The sequence below is a fragment of the Phodopus roborovskii genome, unplaced genomic scaffold (assembly GCF_943737965.1).
Source record: "Phodopus roborovskii unplaced genomic scaffold, PHOROB, whole genome shotgun sequence".
In the NCBI taxonomy this organism is placed as follows: domain Eukaryota; kingdom Metazoa; phylum Chordata; class Mammalia; order Rodentia; family Cricetidae; genus Phodopus; species Phodopus roborovskii.
This window is the reverse complement of record NW_026125052.1, coordinates 16261613-16283296: the sequence shown is the minus strand read 5'-3', so window position 1 is coordinate 16283296 and position 21684 is coordinate 16261613. Positions and strand designations below refer to the sequence as shown.

Here is a 21684-nt window from a genome sequence, read left to right as displayed (position 1 = left end):
CAAAGGGCACGCACGCGCACAGCTGATCAGACTGGCAACCACAGAAGGGTCAAGAACTTCCCCTTTGTCACATGATCTGATCCTACGAGGGTACAGTGCCACCCAACACCCGGCTGGTGTCTGACTCGGCGCTTGTGGAATTAAACCTTGTAAAGAGCTTTTGAAGTCAGGCATATAGGCAGAACAGTAACATACTCAAAAACACATCGCTAGCCACTGATTTCGAGTCTGGCCAGCCTCAAAGGCTACACTTAACCACAGAGCCCCCTGGCTTCCAGCTCAGGCCTTGCCCCTGAACTTGGAGCCTGAAGAGCTAAAGATACCTAGAGGCACTGAAGCAGGAAGGAGAAACCACACAGGCAGCGCTTGTTAACGTCTTTAATTCGGCTACTGGGTCCAGTGATTATCATTACCCATCAACAGTAGGCAGACATCACTAAAAAGGGCGCAGAACCCTAGAGGGGACTGCTCCCCCATTATCTATGTCCTCACTGCTGGGCAATTTCCAGCATGCTCGGCAGACTTCCGGGCTTCTGTGTCCTGCACAGCTTAGCTTGAGGCCCCTTAGGCCTGCCATGGGGTGAACATCGAGACCCCCATTCCTCCTCACCACTGGATTTGTTTGCACAGAAAATCCATTTTCAGATCTTGGTCTGGTGAGTCTTAGGGAGACGCTTCTGTAGAAGATTCCAGGCTTTTTCCACCTTTAGCCAGTCCAGAATGGTAGAAGAAAAGACAGTCAGGGAGACAACCACTGGACCTTCCCTCCCCACAACTTGCCCTTTGCACCAACCTGTCTCTGTGTGACTTGTGGCTCCCACAAGGTGCTCAGAACCACATGGCTCTGCTCTACCAGCTGCTGCCCACTCATCTGGCTCTGCAGCCGGCTTTGAGCAGCTGCTTCACTCAATCCGTCCCTCTCTACGATCCGTTGTACTGCCTGGGCACGGATGACACACTCATCAGGAGGGATCCCAGCTCAGTCTACTGGATCAGAGCAGGAAACTCTGCAGTGGGCTCAGATGGGGTGGAGTGGGGTCCAGATACCTCGGTCTCAGGGATGACAATGGTCCACACCTCATGTACCATATTCTGCCAGCCGGCTTCCAGCAGCATAGCGGCATCAATCACGCACACAGTCTTTCCTGTGGGAAAACGCCAGTCACTGCCAGAAGCACCATGACAGTCGCTGCCCTGTCAGCACAACAAACAGCCCTAGGGAGTGGATGTCCGCCTGGGGCCAAGGGAGATCCCAAAGGCAGTTGATGCTTAACGTCGCACTTTGGCTGTTCCCATTATTCTCCCACTCACCCTTAGTCACGGCCAAGTCCATTTCCTCACGAGCCAGCTTTGCAATAACTGGCCACATAATATCTGTGAGGGTCTTCAGCTGCTTCTGCGGAGGGGGACAGAGAAAGTGGGCAGAGGTTAGGGTCCCTGAGAAATACAGCAGCTTGGGAGGTAGGGGCTGGGAGCAAATGAGCAGAAACAGACTTTCTGTGCCAGACTAGGGAATCCGCTGCATCTCTGCATCTGCCCATGGATCTGGCAAGAGCTGTAGAACTCTTGAAGAGGGGTATGTGTGTGTGTGTGTGGGGGGGAGTTACCTTGTTGCCAAACACCCGGCTGCCCAGGACCTTCCTATTGATGGTACCGTCTTTATGGAGAATATCTGGATGACAGAGAAAGAAAACTAAGCAAAGAGGCCAGGCCATCTCCTCACCTCAGTCCACATCAGCCCCTCCACAGTCAGGACCTGTTCCAAAGGCCTCCACCACAGGCTGGTAGGCAGGGCCCCCAGGGGCGTAGGCCCGATGGCCCAGATGGTCACTGTCAATGATGTATGCTCCTAGGTTCTTCAGCCGCTGAGCTACTGAGCTTTTCCCAGAGCCGCTGATGCCTGTCAGCCCAAGCACATAGAGCCCTGCTGGGAGCTCTGGCCTCTGCTGGAGACAGTTAAGTGGAAATCTCAGTTAGCGAGGAGTTCAAGCTCCCTCCCAGCGGAGAGCCCGGGTCTCTCCTCTAGCATTTCCAACACAGGCAGTGGGTGAGGAGGAAGGGAGGCTTACATTTGGAGGCTGAAGTAGGTTTCCCAGAATCCGCTGACGGAAGCTGGAGGAGCTGACCTTGTCCTCTTCATTTTCACCGTGACTCTGATCCTTCAGCAGCTGTATCTGGTATAAGGCAAGTTCCTCCTTGCCCTGAGGTACAGGGAGCGTACAGAAGGAAGGAGGGTGAATCTGGAGCCCCACTCTGCCCTCTACCTACTTACCTACCCTTCTCCTCCTCCAACTCCACAAAAGGCAAGTTCCTTTTGGCTTCCTCCACCCTAAACCCTCCCTTGCCTACCCTGAGGCCACAGTACTTCAACAGGCCTCCCCCTCCCGTGCCCCCTGCCAGTCTCCTTCAGGGTTACATTCTCAAGGCGGAAGCGGTTGACGGCCATCCCCCCACGGTAGGTCTCCTCGCTGACCACCAGGAACTCCAAGGTGGGGTCAGACCCAGCAGGCCCATAGGGGTCCAGCAGGGGGACGATATCAAAAGTCAGGGAGGGCTTGATGTCCACCAGGAACTCACTCAGATGGTCCACACGCTCTGCATAAGGCTGGAGCAGCTCAGGGAGCAACTTGCCTGGAGAAAGAGCCAAGAGTAACAGTGAGCTCTTTCCACTGGGGTGGATGTGCAGGCCCGTTTGGGAGACAAAGTCCCTAGGCGCTGAGTCTCCCCAAGCAATGGCAAGAAAGGGATAAACTGGAACCACTGGGGGGGGGGGCGGGGGACACAAAGGGGGAAGAAAAGAGCAGCAGACACTGTGGGCTGGCGTACCCAGAAACAAGCCCCCAAGAAATGTCTACCGAGAGGCAGGGCCAACCAGTAGGTACCAGCTGGTGGGTAAGTCCAAGAACTGCCCCCATTCTTGAGGTCCCCTCTCCATTCATGGCAGTACCGGGTACCTAAACTGACCTAGCCATTGTCAGGGCTGATCACCTGGGAAACCATAAAGTGCAAATCCCTTGGTTCCCATTGGGGGAAGTTCTGCTTCCAGTAAAGGTGACTGGACCACACCCTAAGGTTACCACACGTAGTCATCGAACAGAAGTCCCACAGCAGTAGCCAGCACTGTGGCATTTTGGAGGGGTAAGAAGTGGCCCTACCCTACCTTGATCCTGGCACTGGGGGAAGCCAAGGAAACTTAATGGGTGTCCTCCACTGCCCTAGTCCAGGGTCCCTCTCACTCACTCTTCAACAGATCTTTGTCTGCTACTCCCACCACAAGCTGCTCCTGGGCCAGGACACATGCAACACTGAGCAACACTTTGTGGGCATTGTGCAAGCGGTCAAAAGTGCCACCCACGGCCCCACGGTGGTAGCCACGCACAGGCTGCTTTGGAGATCTGGCAACCGGCGAAGCTGGCCTTATGGTGGAGGGTAAGGGGGCACTCAGGGGTTCCACAGGCAGCTCTCCAGTTCCATAATCCGGATACAGCAAGACAGAAGACAGCTGCGAACAACAGCTGTAGCAACTGATTGCATAGCGCTCTAGCTGTTGTTTAACAGGGTTGTACTGGCTCCCATCCAGGGTCTGGAAGTCCGTCAGAACTACTTCTGGAGGGTGGGCCAAATTCTGGACTGAGGGCAGTACATGGAGGAAAGTGCTCTTGGTTTGGATATTGGTCAGTAAAATTCTGACGTCCAGGTTTCTGTGCAGGTCGGCACCGCTGTAGAAATGCGTGATGAAATCCAGAACTTCAAAGGTGGCCTGCAGAGGGCTAGCCTGGGGCTGGGCGGGGCCCGCCAAGTCCATGCCCGGTTGCAGGTGCACATAGAGGGTGTGATTGACCAGACGGGCCGCCGAAGTCAGGATGGGGGGCAGGCGTGGGGCCAGGGTGGCCAGCGGCGTTGTCAGCACCAGGAGGCCGGAGCGGAATACGGCCATGCTGCCCAGGCCTGCAGACAGTCAGAGAGACGAAGAGACAGTGAGTGGCTAGGCGGGCTGAGGCCGAGGCCTGCAGGGGAACTCGGACGCAGGAGGGACCTGGAGCGGGGCAGGGGGCCGTTCGCTGATCGAAACCAGAATCCTAGCAGGGGGAAGCGGCCGGGAAGCCCTGAGTCACGGGGGCTGGGGCTTCAGGAATCCTAGCCCCTCCGGTTAAACTGAACCGGCATCAGCGAAGACTCGAAGGCGGGGACTAGAGGGGACGCTCCGGCTCGAGTCGCTTCCAAAAACAGTTCTTGGATTGTTTCTACTTACACCGCCGTGGAAGCGTCCTAGGCTGCGGCCCGGAAGCACTACCCTCAGACTGCACAGCACGGAGCTACGGGAACTCGGAGCAGTCAAACGTGCAACGCGAGATTAAGGCAGAATTCTCCAGAATACCTCTGGAGCGGGGGCGGCGGGGCGGGGCTGAGCACAAATGCTTCGGGGTTGCGCGAAACACTGGCACCGGATTCTCTTAGACTGGCAAGAAGCGGGCTTGGCGGGTTGCAGCGCCCATTTCGCGGATCCCTGTTGGCCTTTGCTTCCCTTGGCTTGCTTGGAGACAGTGAAAAACCAAGATCCATCCCGGCCTTCTTTCTTAATGCCAGAGACAGGGACGGTGGAGTCACGCTGCTGTGCTTGCTCCGGGCCAGCGTTCCCAGCTACTAGACAGACAGCTCTACCACATCTCCATCCCACCTAGGGGCAAGTCTCGTTCCTTCCATGGGACACTAGGGTTTGCAAGGACGCCAAGAGGGAGATCTTAGCGCGTTAGGTCAATAACGCTGCGGGGATCTCTGGCCCGGTGGCGGTGGTGGGGGAGACCTAGGGGTGAAGATTCCCAGCGAAGTGAATGAGAGCTAGAAAACCAAAGAGAGTTGGAGGGTGTGGAGGGGAAGCCAGATAGCCATCAGAAAACATCTCAGGTAAATCGTTCATGGAGATTGCAAAGAGGAGAGCAACCCAGCCTCAAGACTTTTGAAAAAAGCCGAGCATTGATTTGCTCTCCTGGCTTTGATCCTAAGAAGGATCGCTGCAAGTTCGAAATCACCCTGAGTTACAAAGCCAGCACCCACCCACCCCATTCCCCTGACCAGGCAGGTGTTGACAGACTGGAGAGGAGACCTGTAATGTGCTGTGGTCCCGAAATCTGGCCTTGTAATCTGTTAAAGAATCAAGCTTCTTGCAGGAGACTTTTCAAACTGGATTTTAGGGAGGAGTTTAAAGGAGTCAAAGGAAAGGTTGGGGAGGTGTTAGTTGTGCATGTTTTTTGTTTGTTTGCTCGCTTGCTTGCTTGTTTTGAGACAGAATCTCACTATGTAGCCTATACACTGTTGCTTTTATTAGATGCCTATTTAGTTTACTGCCCTAAGTATAAAGCATAGAACAAAGAACAGAGTTCACGGAAGTGGATTTGTATATGTCTTGTGATGAGAGATAATAAATACAGAATGCATCGGTGGTGACCAGACAACAAAGAAGACTAAAACAGAGGGGAAGAACTATATCAGAGGGGAAGGAATACTTTTTTAGGCAGGGTGGCTCAGGGAAATAGCAAAGAACTGGAGAAGGAAATACAATTAGAGGTCAGGGGAAACGAACCAGTTAAAGATGGCAAATTTCAAGCCCGGCAGTGGTGGCACACACCTCCAATTCCAGCACTTGAGAGGCAGAGGCAGATCTCTGAGTTTGAGGCCAGCCTACTGCACAGCAGCCATGACTACTCAGAAAGGCAGAAAGGCAAGTGTCCTTGAAAGTATTAAGGAGGCCAGGAGAGCAGTGTGCACAGGTGAAGAACGTGGCATGAGAGGTCACAAAGGGTGCAGGGCTGCGGAGATCGTTCGTGGATAAAGCCCAGAGTGCCTGAGTTCAGATCCCTAGGTGCACATAAAAGTGTTTCTTTCTGTCCTCCTGTAATGCCAGCACTAGGGAGTCAGACATCTAGAACCCTTGGGGGCAAGCTGCTAGTCTAGACAAGCTGGAATCATGGGTCCAGTGAGGCTCTGCACCAATAAATAAAGACTCCCGACTTCAACTGTGGACCTCAACACATGCACACATATATCTGTACACACACCTGCCCACACACAGACACATGCACAAGCAAAAAGTGAAAAAGAAAAAAAAAAGATACAGGAAGTCTTGAGAGCTTAGGGTACAACATTAGATTTTGCTGAGATGGAGTCAGCAGAAAGTGTCTTCCACCCTCAAACTCTGAGGGTGCAAGCTCTGTCCACTGAGCTACACTCCCTGCTGACTCCAGGCAAGGGTGTTTTAAGCAGATACAGTTAGGCCTCTTTTTTTTTTTTTAAGACAGGGTTTTACTGTCTTAAATGTAGCACTGAATGGTCTGGAACTTACTGTGTAAACCAGGCTGACCTCCAACTCTAAGAGATTGGTCCAACTCTGTCTCCCAGCATGCCTGCTGTGTGGTTTTTTTTTTTTTTTTGGCTTCTCTTTTGGGGACAGTGTCCCTTTTATCCCAGGTTGGTCTTCAGCTTCCTCTGCAGTGGCAGCATGATTTTTTTTTTTTTTTTTTTTTTGAGACACGGTTTCTCTATAGCTTGGGAACCTGTCCTGGAACTCGCTCTGTAGACCAGGCTGACCTTGAACTCACAGAGATCTGTCTGCCTCTACCTCCTGAGTGCTGGACTAAAGGTGTGCACCACCACCATCACCAGGCATGATCCTTCATTTCTGATCTTGCCTTTACCTCTCAGATTCTGAAAGCACAGGAATGCTGCCTACCAGGTTTTTAAAATGATTATTATGCAGATAAGTGTTTTGCCTATATGTATGTCTGTGTACCACATGCATGCCTGGGGACAGAAGAGGGCATTGGGTCCCCTGGAGTTAGAGTTATGGGCAGTTGTGAGTCACCATGTGGGTTCCAAGAACTGAACCCAGGCTATGCCCTGGCAAACAGCAGCCAGTGCCCCTAACCACTGAGCTACCTCTCCACTTCCCTCTCCTGAAGGCTGTCCAGCAGGCCAGACTGGCTAAGTCGTCTTGCCTCCACCTGTAGAGTGCTGGCATTAGATCTAGTGCCTTCTGTATACACGTGACTCTCAGTTTGCATTTAAAGAGGTCATGCTAAGAAGTCAAGCCTAGTGGCTCAGGCAAAAGTCATCCTCAGCTACACAGCAGGTTTCAGGTTAGCCTGGGCTACCCGAGACACTGATTCAACCACAACTGGACTGATCCCAATCATTGCCAGCAGTTAAAAACTTGCTGGTTCATCTGTTAAAGCATTTACTGTTCAAGCTGGAAGATTGCAGCCAATCCTTGAAGTCCATGGTGGGAACAAAGTTGTTGCCTGACCTCCCCCCTCTGTGCCCCCGTGGAATGTGTCCCCCTCCACATCATGCACAATAATAATGAGCACATTTATTGGAAGAGAAAAACCTTAACCTAGCACCTCTGACTATACATATTAGCCGTCAGTCTTGACCCATGAGGGAGTTTGCACTATTTAAATGATTCTGAGAAGGGCACAGTTGCACAGGCCTTTGTTTCCAACACTCAGGAGGCAGAGGCAGGCGGATCTCTGTGTTAAGAGGCCAGCCAAGGTTACATAATGAGTCCCTGTCAAAAACAAAACAAAGTCTGAAATAAAAAAAGGAGACCCTGGCTTAGTTCTTTTGCTCATTACATGGTTTGTTCTGATCTGGTTTATCCGATGTGGGCCAGCACAATTCATATGCCACCCCCGGGGTCTCGCACCCGGGGAGGCAAATGAGGGAGCTGGAGGCCCTGTCCTGGTTCCCTGGAACTCCAGCCCCAGCCTCTGCACCCTCCTGCGCCTGCAGGTCAGCAAAGGCTTCATGGTGCATAGCTGCGACATAGCTGCTCCCGCTGGGATCCTCTGTGCGCGTTCGGACCAGCGCCAGGAAGCGGTCAGTGGAGAAGTAGCGCAGAGCTGGCTGTGGGGCTCGCAGCGCGGTCAGGAAGAGCTGCGGCGGGAAGAGCAGCGTGGGTTTGTGGGGAAGCCACTGGGGGTGCACCGCTGTAACCCACCCGGATACTGCGCCCTGAGGCTCCGTTTGTACCCACTTCCGTCACCTCCTCTGGGTCCTGCGCCTCGCTCAGAACTTGCTCATAGCCACGCTGGTAGTGTGCGAAGAGGTGGCGGGTCTGGGCATCTGCACGCTCCAGAGCCCCGCCCGGGCCACCCTCTAGCTTCTCATAGAAGGCTGTGTGCACTGGCCCGCACTCGATGAGGCTCACGCTGCGGGGTGGGGGGTGGGGCAACAGAAGTAACTGGTTGGTGGCGGCGATCACAAGCCTGACCCTAGCTTCACAAAGGGAGGACACTGAGGAGCTGTGCCCGGGTGGCAGATGTGCTAGAGAAAGGCTCCTATGTCCATCTGGGATCTAGTCATCTACTCTCTGTTACCCATCCTAATGTGCCTTAAGAGCTAGGATGGCTTGTGAAGTGAGATAACCCGTACCAAGCTCCCTGCATAGTGTCTGGCACACAACGTGAGCTGGAAAAGGAGGGCCAGAGGCATTGCTCTAGCGTGTCTCCAAGATCTGGTGCTGGGCTTCCCATGCTTCAAAGGGTTCTGGAGGGCTAGTGACTCACTGGACTCCAAAGGGTGGCAGCAGGACCGCTAGACTCTCGCACAAACCTTCGAGCGCGAACTTGCTAGCACAATAAACTTCGTGGAATGGCAGCCCTAGGACGGGAGACAAGGTTACAAAAGCCCTGGCATTCCTCGCCCTGGTCTGCACCCCATACTTAGCGCACTTTTGCTCACCCATCAAACCTCCTACACTCGCAGTCACTAGCACACGCCCGGAGTGGCGCCTCTTCATGTCTGGCAGAAAGGCCTGCAGCATCCGAACCGTTCCAACTACATTCACATCCAGCACAGCGCCCACTGCATCCAGCTCGTGCGCCTCCAGCGGCCCGAACAGGCCCCGGCCCGCATTACACACTGCAGGGAGAGAGGACAGACACGTCTCACACACTGCACTCTCCTCTCCCCGCTTGTCCTCCCATGTTCCCTGAACTCGGAACTTTCAAGTTTGGCTGGACACTGGGTAGTAAAGACGTGTTTTATGTAGGCTCACCCAGAACATCCACACGACCCTCGGTCACGCATGCCTGGGCAGCAGCCACAGATTCTGAATCCCTGACATCCAGTTCCAATGTCTCCAGGGAGCCAGGCGGGCATCCTCGAGCCCGGGCTGCCTCCAACAGTGGTCCCTGTGTCTTCAGGTCCCTCAATGTGGCATACACTGAAATTTAGGAGGGGATAAATGACTATCACTACCTGTGGGGGCTTGTCCCTGGCTCCATGCCTGCCCCTCCTGTACCTTTGAAGCTCTGGGACTGGTCAGAAGCCAGACGAATAGCCAAGTGCAGGCCGATTCCGGAGGAGCAGCCGGTAATGAGCACTACTGTGCGGTCCATGACTCAGAGTACCTAAGTTCAGAGCACGAAGGGTCCTAATGGCAGGCTGGGGCTGGGTATCGCTTGGCTCTGCTCCTGCCCCCAGTGCCCACCCCTTGTTGTGTCTGCTGGCAATCTCAAGGCTGAGCCAGGTCCCTGGCAGGCTCTCCCCACCCTGCTGTGGGTCAGAGCTGAGAAAAGGACATTGGTTGTGATACCAAATTGCTTTAGTTGGGGGATGGGGGCTCTACAAGTAGTAGCTGGGTGCTCGGGTGCAAACTGAGCAGTACTGGGCAGATCTGGTTACAGGGACAATACTTCTTGCTTCGGAGACAAGGGTCTTGCCAAGTAGACCAGGCTGGCCTCAGACTCACAGAGATCCACCTGCCTCTTGCCTCATGAGTGGCAGGATTAAAGGCATGTATCGCGATGGTTTTTTGAGACAGGGTATCTTATACCCAAGGCTACCTTCAGACTCATAATATACCTGAGGTTGGCCTTGAACTTCTGATCCTCCTGCCTCTACCATTACAAGATTGTTATTACAGGTGTGTGCCACCACATTCTGAAGGGACAATTATAGTTACCAGCTTGCTACTGTACACTTTGTAAGGTTGGGGACCAGTATTAAAACAGGAAAGCTAAAGTGAAGGCTGGAAAGAAATGCCTCCACACCAGGGTCCACATGTACACCCAAGCCCCTCCAGACACTCCATTAGTATATGGTACTTTAGTGTAATAGAGCCAGTCTGATTCAGCATTTTATTGCTAACAGAAAACGGTACTTTAACCCCTGGATCTGCACTGGAGGAATAGAGCAGCTCATTTCCCTCCAAGCCATCCATGTCGATCAATCACTGGTTGACACTGGCTTTCCCCCAGGTGTAAGGACCATCCTGTGATTTTTTTTGGGTTTGAAGACCTGTTCCAGCAGGTCCTGGATGGCTGATCTGTCACAAAAAGCCTGCCTGGGGGTGATATTTGAGGAAGATCTTCTTGGCTAGGTCCACAGTGTCCCCTTGGGGCTGACTCGGATACCTCTTCTTGTCCATAACGAAGGCCTGCTCCAGGGGGAAAACATTCTTCTCAAACTCATGCTGTTGGAAGGGGACGCCTCCGGCTAGGCTGTGAGCCAGGGTCTCCATGAAGAGACCCCAGCGTGGCTGGTAGTAATTAGCCACCAGTCCTGCCAGCTGCTTATTGGCATAGTCCAGAATGTTACCCTCAGGCCCCCACAGGGTCAGTTGGTAGCGGCTGTTCTGTTCATAAAACTGGGCCTCAGTTTCACTCACAGCCACTGCCCGGGCCTGATCCAACCAGGTGCCCAGCAAGAAGCGGCTGTCACTTGCCAGCAGCTCATCTAGCGAAGGCAGGAGTTTATAGGCCAGAAGGCCTCCAGCCCTAAGCAGGAGATCAAGCTCCTTATTCAGGAAGGCAGTCCTTGCCTCCTCATAGCACAAACTGACCAGCTCCTGCACTGCTTGGCGGGTGACATCCAGCAGGTCGTAGCGGAAGGCTGGGCTGGTGGTCAGGTTTGGAGCAGCTGTTAACAGCAGTCGCCAAGCCTCAAATACATCTGACCGGTTGTACCAGACAGCGGTACTCATCTGTAGGGACGGCCGCTTGACCAGCGGGCTTCGATTGTGCCCAGTGCACATTTCCCAAGAGCAGTTGTAGACACTCCTGAGCAGCAGTCTCCAGGCTGCCCCTGCGTCCGGTTGGGAGATGCCATATCGGCGGCTGGCAAAGCTGCTCACCCAGGCTGCCAAATCTGGCACAGGGTCCTTGCGCCAGCCCATCTCAGCCATGAGAGCATAGACCACTTCATTCTGGCCGATGCCCTCAGGGACTATGCCAGTGCCGACCATGGTGGAGTTGGGGAAGAGGCGGGCCGCCCTGGGGCCTTGGTTCACGGCCTCCATGGTTCCAAACAAACCGTGGTTGCCCCCAAAGTTGTGAAGCATGCACCAGATGAAGGGCTGGCCGTAGAAGGAGGCTGTGTGTATGTAAACAGGCTGGCTCTCAGCAAACAGGTCCAGAACCAGGAGACGACCACGAGGCACAGCTTCCAGCACAGCCTTGATCTGAGCAGGGCCCCAGAACCGAGGCTGGTGCTGGAAAAGCCAGCCTTGGAGCAGCCATATAGCGTCAGGGTCCACTGCAGTGGGGGGAGGGGAACAAAGATGATGAGAGAGGGGCTGATGTGGACCCTATTCTGCCTATTCTGTCGATTATCACCGGTCACAGCGGCTCCCATGACCGGTCTCCCTGCCGAACCACCATCACTGGGACCCTTCTCTCCATCCCATCTCCTCCAGGACGGTTATTATCCAGGACATCAGAGCTACCCAGAAAGCTTAACAAGGATGCCTGAGCCCCAAATTCTGGACCTGCTCAATCAGGAGATCCAGGGGTTGGGCCTGAGAATCCTCGTATTCTGGCAGTATTGGGGTTTAGATAGTGTTTGAGTGTGTTCCCCAAGGGTTCACGATGAAAAGATTAAAATGTCATGCCTAATCTGCATTGTGAGATAAAAAGGTGGAGACTCAGGTCTGTGAGCTGGCCCTGCCTGCTAGCAAAGGTTCTTAGTGCTAAACCTGAAACTCACTCTGTAGACCAGGCTGGCCTTGAATTTAGAAATGCACCTGCCTCTGCCTCCTGAGTACTGGGATTAAAGCTGTGCACCACCACTGAATGCCCTGGCTATAACTTTTCAAATAAGAAAAAACAAAAACAAAAACAAAAAAAAAAAAAAAAGAGGCTGGGTTCGGTGGTGCATGCCTTTAATCCCAGTACTGCCTCTGCAGGTGAATCTCTGTGAGTTCAAGGCCAGCCTGGTCTACAAAGCAAGTTCCAGGACAGCCAGGGCTACCCTGTCTTGAAACCACTCTCCCCTTTCAAAAAAAAAGTAAAAGAGGAAAGAGAATAAAGAAGGGTAGGCTCTGAGTGAGGCTTGGGCCTCTGGTTTTGGATCTTGCTTGGAGAGTGCTGCGCAGGGGAGCCTAAGCCACTATGTCCCTTTCAGGGTGACAGAGCACCCTCAGAGGGCTCTCCCTCACTTGGGCCCCTCCTCTTTGTAAGTGGTAGAAATGAGCCTGGGCCTCAGATCTGTTGGTCAGGATGGATGTGTAACCTCTGGCCTTTATGACCGATTTCAACAATGAGGCCGAGACCAAATAAATCTTTGTTGCTGCTGTTTTTTGTCTTTGTGTGGGTTTCATGCATCAAACCCAGATCTTTAGGTTTGAATGCCTTTGCTCACCAACACATCTTGCTACTGCCACCACCCTCTTCTGAGGTAGCTCAGGGTCTCAAGTAGCCCAGGCTGGCCTTGGACTCCTAATCCTCCTGCCTCTATCTCTCAAGCACTGGGGTTACAGGCATATGCCATCATGCCTAGCTTTTATAAAAATCTTCATTTATTTATCTTTCTTCCTATTTATTTATTTTGAGATAAGAGTTTCTCTGTGTTGCCCTGGCTGTCTTGGAACTTTTGCTGTAGAACAGGCTGGCCTTGAACTTAGAGATCCATCTGCTTCTGCCTCCTAAGTGCTGAATTAAAGGTGTGTGCCACCACTGCCCGGCTTAGCTTAAAAATCTTTTGGTAGGTTGTGCTCAAAGGCTTTTTCAAAAGGCTAGGCACCCTGCTCTCTGAGCAAGTCCCACCTCAACAAACACTGTGGGAGAGAATGTGGTCTCGGCCATAAGCCACTTGCCAATCTCTGCCAATCTCAGCCAGATCTCAGCACCCAGAGTGGGTAAGTGCGATGGTATGTGTGCGCAAAGACCTGTTGAGCTGCAAAGTGTGGTGTCACCAGGGTACAGGTCCTGCTCCCACCCATCCCCTCTCCCGGGGGGTTTCCTATCACCATACCTGCAACCATGGCCTCATAGACGGCAGCAGTGGCTTTGGAGAGGTAGGAGGGCTCTGAGGAGGGAGGCTGCATCTCATTGAAGGTGTCAGCCCCGTAGATATGATCTGTGCCAAACTCTTTGGTCAGCTCTTGCAGGAAGAGGCTCCCGATGAGGGGGAATACAGGGTCTCCTGGATCCAGAAGGAAGGAGCAGGAGTAGGAGCAATTGAAGTGTCCCCAGCTGCCCAACTGGGTGACATTAACCTGTGGGAACACCCTATGGGGAAAAGAAAAGGCTCAGGTTTGGTGGAGGCTGACGAAGGGGTTGGCTTGGTCTTATACCCTCTTCTGTCTCATATCTGTGGCTTTCTAGAATGTGTCTGAGTTTCACACGCCCCCCCCCCACCTTTACTCATACTATGTCCCTTGCCTGGTATCATTTCCTCCACCCCCGAGGCTTAACCACCTGGTTCTTCCTCCCGGTCCCTAAGAGGCTCTGCTACCTTCCTCTACCAATTATTGATCCTTAGGAACAGAGCCATGGGCTTGTCACCTAGGGCTAGGACCTAGCACAGGACTGGGTCTGACACCCATAGACACCTGAGAGAATGTTCCACTGTATGAAAAGAATGAGGTTCCCATTGCTTGGTGAGCAAGATGGAGGGGTAGCCAGGCCGCTGGTTCCATAGCCTGACTGTGGTGGGAGCCAGGTGCTCCCAGGTGTGACGGGGTCCCTGGAGGAGCTGGCAGGCTTCACAAAGAGGGAGCCTCATCTGGACCTTGAAGTCTATCCAGCCACAGAGGAGAAGACAGAGTACAAAAAGCAAGGAGAGAGACCAACACACTTCCGAGGGCGAGAGCAGCTACTCATGGACATTCTGTGCCTGCAATATGAGTATCCAAGGCCTGCAGGACAGCCGGTGAGGGAACTACCTTGTTACTTAGTAACTTTTTTTTTTTTTTTTTTTAAAGAATTCACTCTGCAGACCAGGCTGGCCTGGAACTCACAGAGATCCACCTTTCTCTGCCTCCCAAGTGCTGGGATTAAAGGTGTGCGCCACCACCGCCCTCACTGCCACCGCCTGGCCATTACTTAGTAACTTTTCATTCCCTTTAATGATTCTTTTCACAGTTAAGAGACCGAAGAGCTATGTCAGCAGTTAGCACTGGCTGCAATCAGGTGGTGGTGCACACCTTCAACCCCAGCACTCGGGAGGGAGAGGCAGGCGGATGTCTGTGAGTTTAAGGCCAGCCTGGTCTACAGAGTGAGTTCCAGGACAGCTAAGAGTACACATAGAAACCCTGTCTCAAACAAACAAGAGCACTGGCTGCTCTTCCAGAGGACCCAGGTTTGATTCCCAGCACCCACAGGGTAGTTCACAGCCATCTGTCACTCCAGCCTCAGGGAATTCGATGCCCTGTCCTGTTTTCCACCGGCACCAGGCATGAATGTGGTACACAGCAATACACACAGGCGAAAACTCCCATCCACATAAAATAAATTAAAACCTCTTTTAAATTTGGTGAGTTTCCTAAGTTTGATGCTAACAGTTTGGGAATACGTTAAGACGCATTTATTTTTATTTTGTGAGTATTTGTCTGCATTTATGTTGGTGACTATGTGCAGGCAGTGCCTGAAGGGTCATCAGATCCCCTGGAATGGGAATTACAGATGGCGGTGAACTGCCAAATGGTACTAGATACTGAACCATGGTCCTCTGCAAGAGCAGCAAGTGCCATCTCTGAGCTGTCTCTCCAGGGGTGTGTGTGTGTGTGTGTGTGTGTGTGTGTGTGTGTGTGTGTGTGTGAGAGAGAGAGAGAGAGAGAGAGAGAGAGAGACTGGGTTTCTCTATGTAGTTCAAGCTGGCCTGGAACTGATGGTGCCCCTGCCTCAATCTCCCCGAATACAAAGGTCAGAGGAGCTTCCCATCATACCCAGCAGTGATTCCATTTTACAAGCAAGAACAACTGCCACAGAGATGTCAAATAATCTGTCCAGGCAGTGGCCAATGGCAGGACGAGGAGTCAAGTGACACCAACATCCAGGGTTTCAGGGTTCACATCATGCTTTTCAGGGCAGACCTTTTCCCTTTGAGTGAGTTGAGTAGGGAGAGCCTCACCTGGTAATGGCCTTGGGGACATGCCCTGAGAAGGCAGGCAGCACTGGGATCATGCCAAAGGAGCGCATCCGGTCCAGGATCCGATGCTGGGGGCGGGGACAGAGGTCAATGTGACGGGACCTCTGCTGGGGAGGCCCTTGCTTATTCAGGGAGGGGTTTCCTGTGGACCAGTTAAGAGCCAGAGGCTAGCTAAGCACCACATCCCTGGATCTGAGACTACTCAACTCCCCATCCTGCCTTTTCTTTCTCTGCTCTTTACCTGCAGGTAGAGTTGCTTGAGGTGCCAGGAGCGGGGCAGGGGGCCACCCCAGGTGTGCAGGTTACCCATGCGTTCCCAGGCCAGGAAGGCGGGGCCGGTGAAGTACTCATCGATCTCTGACTGGGTCAGGCCCAAGGCCAGGTATACCTGCAGAAGAGGAAGAGCCCCCACAGCTACAAACACTTGACTCTCCAGTCGTCCCTTAGCAAATACACATTCATCACTTCTCTGTGCTGGCTACTCTTGCTACTAAGACAGAACTGGAATCCAGCCTACAGGGAGCTAGCTCCCAGTCCAGGAGAAACAGACCTGTGAGTAGAAGGCTTTGAAGTGTCATCTTTGTGGGATAGGGTCCAAGGGGGCTTCCCCTGTGACCCACGGAGGGTCTCCATGCCAGTTATTTATTTATTCTGTCAACTTTACTTTTGTGGCCTGGGAAGAGGCTGGCCTGGAGGCAAGCCTGTGGGGCATTTTCTTGACTGAAGATTGATATGCAAGGACCAGCCTACTGTGGGCGGTGCCATCCCCCAGCAGGTGGCTGTGGGTGTATGAGAAAGCAAACTGAGCAAGTCAGGAGGAGCAAACCAGTTATCAGTGTTGCTCCATGGCCTCTGCCTCCAGGTTCCTGCTGTGCTTGAGTTCAGCCCTGGTGTCTGTCCCTCAGTGATGGGCTGTGATTGGGATGTATAAGCCGAAACGAACTCTCTCCTTCCCAAGTTGCTTTTGAACATGGTGTTTTTATCACAGCAACAGAAAGCAAACTAAGAGAGTCTTTGAGTAAAGTTGGCTAAAGGGAAGAGAATAATCAGGGTCTCCCTTGCCCTTGGCTGGCTCTAGACTCACTATGTAGCTGAAGATGACCTTAAATGTGTGATTTTTTTTTTTTTTTTTTTTTTTTTTTTGAGAAAGAGTTTCTCTGTGTAGCCCTGGCTGTCCTGGAATGAAACTCTGCAGACTAGGTTGGTCTTGAACAGAGAACTGTCTGCCTCTGCCTCCTGAGCACTGGAATGAAAGGTGTGCACCATCCCCCCACCTGACCTTGAGTGCCAGGATTGCAGGATGCACCATTTCCAGTCGTTTCAGTCCATTGCTGGAGTCTCATCTCCAGGAAGTACCCTTGGGGTTTGTCCCACCCGGGGAAGCCTCAGTCCCCCTGGGCCAGTGGGTGTGGAAGTTGGGCAGAAGGGTATGAGGGACCAGATCGACACAAACCCGCTGCCAGATAGCCTCCTGGCCACTCCACGCCAGTGCCAGGTTGATGCCATTCAGGGCCATCCAGTCAATCTCTTGCTCCCAGCGAGCCCAGTCCCACCACACGAAGGAGTAGCTGTGTGTGCACACATTCTGGTAGAAGCGGTACCTGCAGATAGGGACACATTATTGGGGATGCATGGAATGCCTCACTCACCAGTCACCCTGGAACACTACCCACAGCACGCGCGCGCGCGCACACACACACACACACACACAGAGAGAGAGAGAGAGAGAGAGAGAGAATAGTGGGTAAAGATCTCAAAGTGGCTCATTCCAGATCCACTCCAGGTAAATCCAACACACAGTGAGTGCTGGAATTTCCCTCAGGGCTCCATAATTTAGTAGCTATTGTGGATACCTAACTTCATTTTCATTCAGTATGTTAAGACCCCCTTATTGTGTATCGTGGGGTGTCCTAGGATGTCAGTGCCATAAAGGCAAAATTGGTCTTTTTCCTGAAGTGGGTTTCCAGTTCCTATGGTTTGATGGGGGAGGCCGATGTGTGAACATATCATGTCTGGGGCTTCGGGAAGGGTCATTCCGCAGCATCTTCAGAGAGGTCGAATGCATGGGTCAGGAGAATGCCTTTCAAGTTCTACCATCCCGTGCTGATTCTCAATCAACATTATTTGCAGGTGGGGCTCTGAGAAGCTAAGTGGCTTTGCTTAAAAACACGCATCTATTAGATGGCAGCAAAGATTTGAAGGCACAGTGGCGGGACCCCAGAGCCAGCACTTCCTTCTCGGTCTTCCAGGCGTCTGTAGCTGTGGCTGTCCCCATTCCAGCATGGTGGGCCTCACCAACGGTGAGTGCCGAGGCTATCCCCAGCCGCTACCCCAGCCAGGTGGAACCCACAGCATCAATACCTGTTGGGCGTGGCCTCGGTCAGCTCGTCTTGCACGGCGGGCAGCGGCCGCGGCAGGTGCAGCTGAGAGCCGGACCAGGCCACTTGGCAGCCGCAGAAGTCGCGCAGGTAGCGATACAGCCCCGCAGCAGCTGCCACCCCCGTGGAGCCGCGCACACGCACCGGCGCCCCTCCGCCGCCGCTCAAGCTGTAGGTGTCCAGACCGGACTCGGCCTCCAGCGCGCGCTCTACAGACACTAAAAAATCGGCTGCCGGCCCGGGACCCAGCAGCCGGACCACCAGCTCCCGCACGGCTTCTGCCTCCCGAGCCTCGTCGCCCACCGAGCCCCTGGCCAGGAGTAGGAACCCCAGAGCCACGGCCAGCACCGCGGCTTCCATGATGCCAACCTTGCGGTGGACCGCTCACAACCAATACCTAGCTCAGGGCCAGGGGCGGGGCTGCCCGCATCCAATCGGTTGCGGACATTAGGTCACGTGGCCTGAAGGCTGGGCTCCAGCTATCTGCCAGGAGTCCTGGTTTCCGGACTCAGACCCTCCGGGTCTGCTGATCGCGCGCGTGACCCCATTTAACATTCGTGGCCAAATGGGACGCTGCGCATGCCCAAGCTCTTTCGGGTGCAGCCCGCTTCTCTTTCTATTTATTTGTTTTTTTTTTTTTTTGGTTTTTCGAGACAGGGTTTCTCTGTATTGCTTTCGATCCTGCCCTGGCACTCGCTGTGCAGACCAGGCTGGCCTCGAACTCCCAGAGATCCTCCTGCCTCTGCCTCCCGAGTGCTGGGATTAAAGGCGCGTGCCACCAATGCCAGGCCAGTCGCTTCTCTTTCATCCAGCCAGACACTCTTTCAAGCGATGAGAATTGAAGGCAGCCAAGGGCTTTACCACTACGTTCTATCTCCAACCCCTCCTCTAATATCTGTTTTTAAATTTTATTTCGTATCAGACACTGCCACTGCTACTGTTTGTTGAACCAGTGAAGGATGGTCCTAGCTGTCATTTGTGGCCAGAGACCTGGAAGTCTGGATGAGGGGATGGGTCTGTGGGAAAAGCACTTACACCTGAAGCTGGCCCAGCAGGAGTCTGCAGTCCCAGTGTTCTGTGAGACAGAGATGGAGACAGCTGGACTGGTACACAAAGTGACAAAAAAGAAGAAATCCTATCTGAGATAGAAAGTGACACCCGAGACTCTCTGTTGACACAAAAACATAACTCTCACTTCAAAAGGACCGAGAGTTTGTTCTAGAACCAAATATGAGTGACCATGGTCTGGGAACCGTTTTAGGTCTCCCCAAATTCCATGTTCCACTGTGGAAATGATTTGTGGAAGCTTGTACAGTAACAGAGCAAAGAAAGTCATAGATGAAGACATTTTTGTTTTCTTAAAATTTATCTTATGTGCATTGGTGTGAAGGTGTCAGATCCCCTGGCACTGGAGTTACAGACAGTTGTGAGCTGCCATGTGGGTGCTGGGAACTGAACCTGGGTCCTTTGGAAGAGCAGCCAGTGCTCTTAACCAGTGACCCATCTCTCCTGCCTCTCAAGACACTTTTCAAATATAAGACACTTCAAATACATTGCTGTCTCCAGCAAAGGTGGGTTATAGTGAACCTGGGAAGTGTCACAGGCTTCGGATGACAGCCTTGGCTTCTGGGATGATGGAAGCTGGTGGTTTGCTAAGTCAATGCATTCCAAAGGAAAACTAGTGGTCTGTACATTCCAAAAGATGTACCTAATTGTCAAAAGTTTTAGGTCAGGAACAGAGGAGGGTAGGGATCAATGGCTGTTGAGAAGGCTGAACAACATTTCCAATTTTTCAGAGCCCTGAAGTTCTGGTCAGCTGCTCAGCGTGGCAGAAGGTTCAGGAAAAACTGCTTTCCCCGAGCTCTGGGTCAACCTTCTGACCATCATGTGTGTGGGGGACACCTACACTCCCACACATATGTGTGCAAGCACACACAGAAAGAAAAGAATTTCACTCAGGGTTGTAAGGCTATGAAGAATACCAAGCTCTCTAAGGAGGCAGGGATATTTTATCTGAAACCCAAGGATGGGTAGGAATTTACAAGGACGAGGAAAGAGCGCCTTCTAGGCAGAGGCTGCACATATAGTTGAGAGTGGGGAGGATGATTAGCTTGGGGATTTGAGGAACTAAGTCAGTCTTTCCAGCTGACTCTCAAGGGGCTCTGGAAGCAGAACAGGGAGTTTTCCCCACAGCCTGGGAAGTGGGGAGGGGACCCAGCAGCAGCTGGGGGAGAATGGAAACTCTTAGTTCCCAGAGCTCCGAATGGGCCCCAGGAGATGTTCCAAGCCTTTCCAATGCTCAGGCTGCCTGTCTCAGAGCTCAGGAAAAGGGTGCTGGGCACTGGATGGGGACAGGAAGTAGTGGGACCCTGAGGAAAAACAGATTTTTTTTTTTTTTTTTTTTTTTTTTTTGAGACAGGGTTTCTCTGTAGCTTTGGAGCCTGTCCTGGAACTCACTCTGTAGACCAGGCTGGCCTTGAACTCACAGAGATCCACCTGCCTCTTCTTCCTGAGTGCTGGGATTGGAGGTGTGTGCCACCACTGGTGAACAGTTTTAGTAATTTAAAAAAGGAGGCAGAGGCAGGTGGATCTTTGTGAGTTTGAGGCTAGCCTGGTCTACAAAGAGTTCCAGAACAGCCAGGGCTATACAGATAAGCCCTGTTTTGAAAGACCAACAAAACAAAGCACAAAAAACCATTTTAGCTGGTGTTAGGAACATAATTTAAAAACTATTTTGTTTAACTCAAAAGCCATTTTAGGTGCCTTGGAATACGGAGAAACACTAGGCCTCAAAATCAAGCTCAGATACACCTAGCCAGGGACAGGCCTTGATATGGGAATGATGGTGTTAATATACTAATGAGCCAGCCCCAAGCGGTGTTGTGAGACCAGAGAGCACAAATTTACTGCCTAGTAAAATGATACAGAAACTGGAATTTGTTAATAGTCTATGGTTTGGCACTGCCCTTGCCCTGCTCTGAGACCCAGCTTCTCTGTGCGTGGCCATAGCTTCATGTCCAGTAAACTTGAGACATTGTTGCTGGGTCCACACACAGTTTCACCTAACAGCACTAAGCCATTGGTCTACACTCTGAGGGACCTCCTGAATCCCCAACAGTGCCATCCTTCCTCTTGCTACAGCTGAAGGACCAGGAAAGATCCCCAGTGGGACCCTGTAGCATTTCTGCCGGAACAATTGTTCACCACTCCGTGAGATGTCTGATTATCTTTTATATTAGCCCGGTATTTGTAAGGAATGTTTGTGTGAATACACCAAGCACATCTAAAAGACAAATCTTGTGTGGACATCCTAATTGTAGAGTGGACGCTTCATAGCCCACAGGCTATTCTTTCCACAGCTGGGCACGGTAGCACACGCCCTTAAGCCCAGCATTTGGGAGGCAGAGACAAAACAGACTTTTGCGAGTTCAAGAACAGCATTGTCTCAAAGCTAGCCAGGGCTACATATCAAGACCTGATCCCCAAGACAAACAAACAAACAAATCTTACTTGTAATTAGTCTCGGAGGAGGAGGAGATAGGTTCATTATTCATTACTCAAGGAGAAATTATAGATGTTAACACAAAGTAAGTTTGGGATGCCTTACTTTCTGGACCCAAGTGCTTTTTAGGAAAAGCCATTTTAAAGGACAATGCCAGCAACTTGGGGACACCATCTAGAGGGTTGTTGATCAATGAACTTCCTGCTAATCACAATATCTCCCTTTCCATTCCCCCCAGGGCAGCACTGTTGAAGGGTAGAGCCAGGAGGGTCATTGGGGCTAGCTGTCTGCCACAGCGGTGCTGGGGACAGAGCCCAGGTCTTCTGGAACTCATTGTGTATAGGCTAGCCTTGATCTCACAGAAACCTGCTTCTCAAGTGCTGGGCCTCTCTTTTCCTCTCTCTCTCTCTCTCTCTCTCTCTCTCTCTCTCTCTC

General features: G+C 52.4%; 3 protein-coding genes across 4 annotated transcripts; all 3 read right to left on the bottom strand.

The window, feature by feature from the left end:
• Positions 1-364: 364 nt before the first annotated feature.
• Coasy (Coenzyme A synthase) lies at positions 365-4370 on the bottom strand. 2 transcript variants are annotated; one of them, XM_051177162.1, is made up of 10 exons: positions 4253-4370; positions 3241-3948; positions 2417-2631; positions 2070-2201; positions 1757-1946; positions 1608-1672; positions 1312-1396; positions 1048-1145; positions 794-940; positions 365-704 (listed from the first exon to the last, which is right to left on the bottom strand). In XM_051177162.1, exons 2-10 carry the CDS (start codon positions 3935-3937, stop codon positions 642-644), a joined length of 1692 nt encoding a protein of 563 aa, XP_051033119.1. In that variant the 5' UTR covers positions 3938-3948; positions 4253-4370; the 3' UTR covers positions 365-641. The 2 variants fall into 2 exon arrangements, with proteins under 2 accessions (XP_051033119.1, XP_051033128.1); XM_051177171.1 differs by having other exon boundaries at positions 1757-1943.
• A 3141-nt stretch (positions 4371-7511) lies between these two features.
• On the bottom strand, positions 7512-9614 carry Hsd17b1 (hydroxysteroid 17-beta dehydrogenase 1). Its single transcript, XM_051183384.1, has 6 exons — positions 9302-9614; positions 9056-9223; positions 8740-8919; positions 8565-8658; positions 8033-8207; positions 7512-7932 (listed from the first exon to the last, which is right to left on the bottom strand). The coding sequence occupies exons 1-6, from the start codon at positions 9396-9398 to the stop codon at positions 7612-7614; spliced, it is 1035 nt and encodes a 344-aa protein (XP_051039341.1). The 5' UTR covers positions 9399-9614; the 3' UTR covers positions 7512-7611.
• Positions 9615-10106: 492 nt separating this feature from the next.
• Positions 10107-18167, bottom strand: Naglu (N-acetyl-alpha-glucosaminidase). Its single transcript, XM_051177147.1, has 6 exons — positions 17731-18167; positions 16823-16970; positions 15611-15757; positions 15352-15437; positions 13252-13508; positions 10107-11535 (listed from the first exon to the last, which is right to left on the bottom strand). Exons 1-6 carry the CDS (start codon positions 18105-18107, stop codon positions 10331-10333), a joined length of 2220 nt encoding a protein of 739 aa, XP_051033104.1. The 5' UTR covers positions 18108-18167; the 3' UTR covers positions 10107-10330.
• Positions 18168-21684: the final 3517 nt, after the last annotated feature.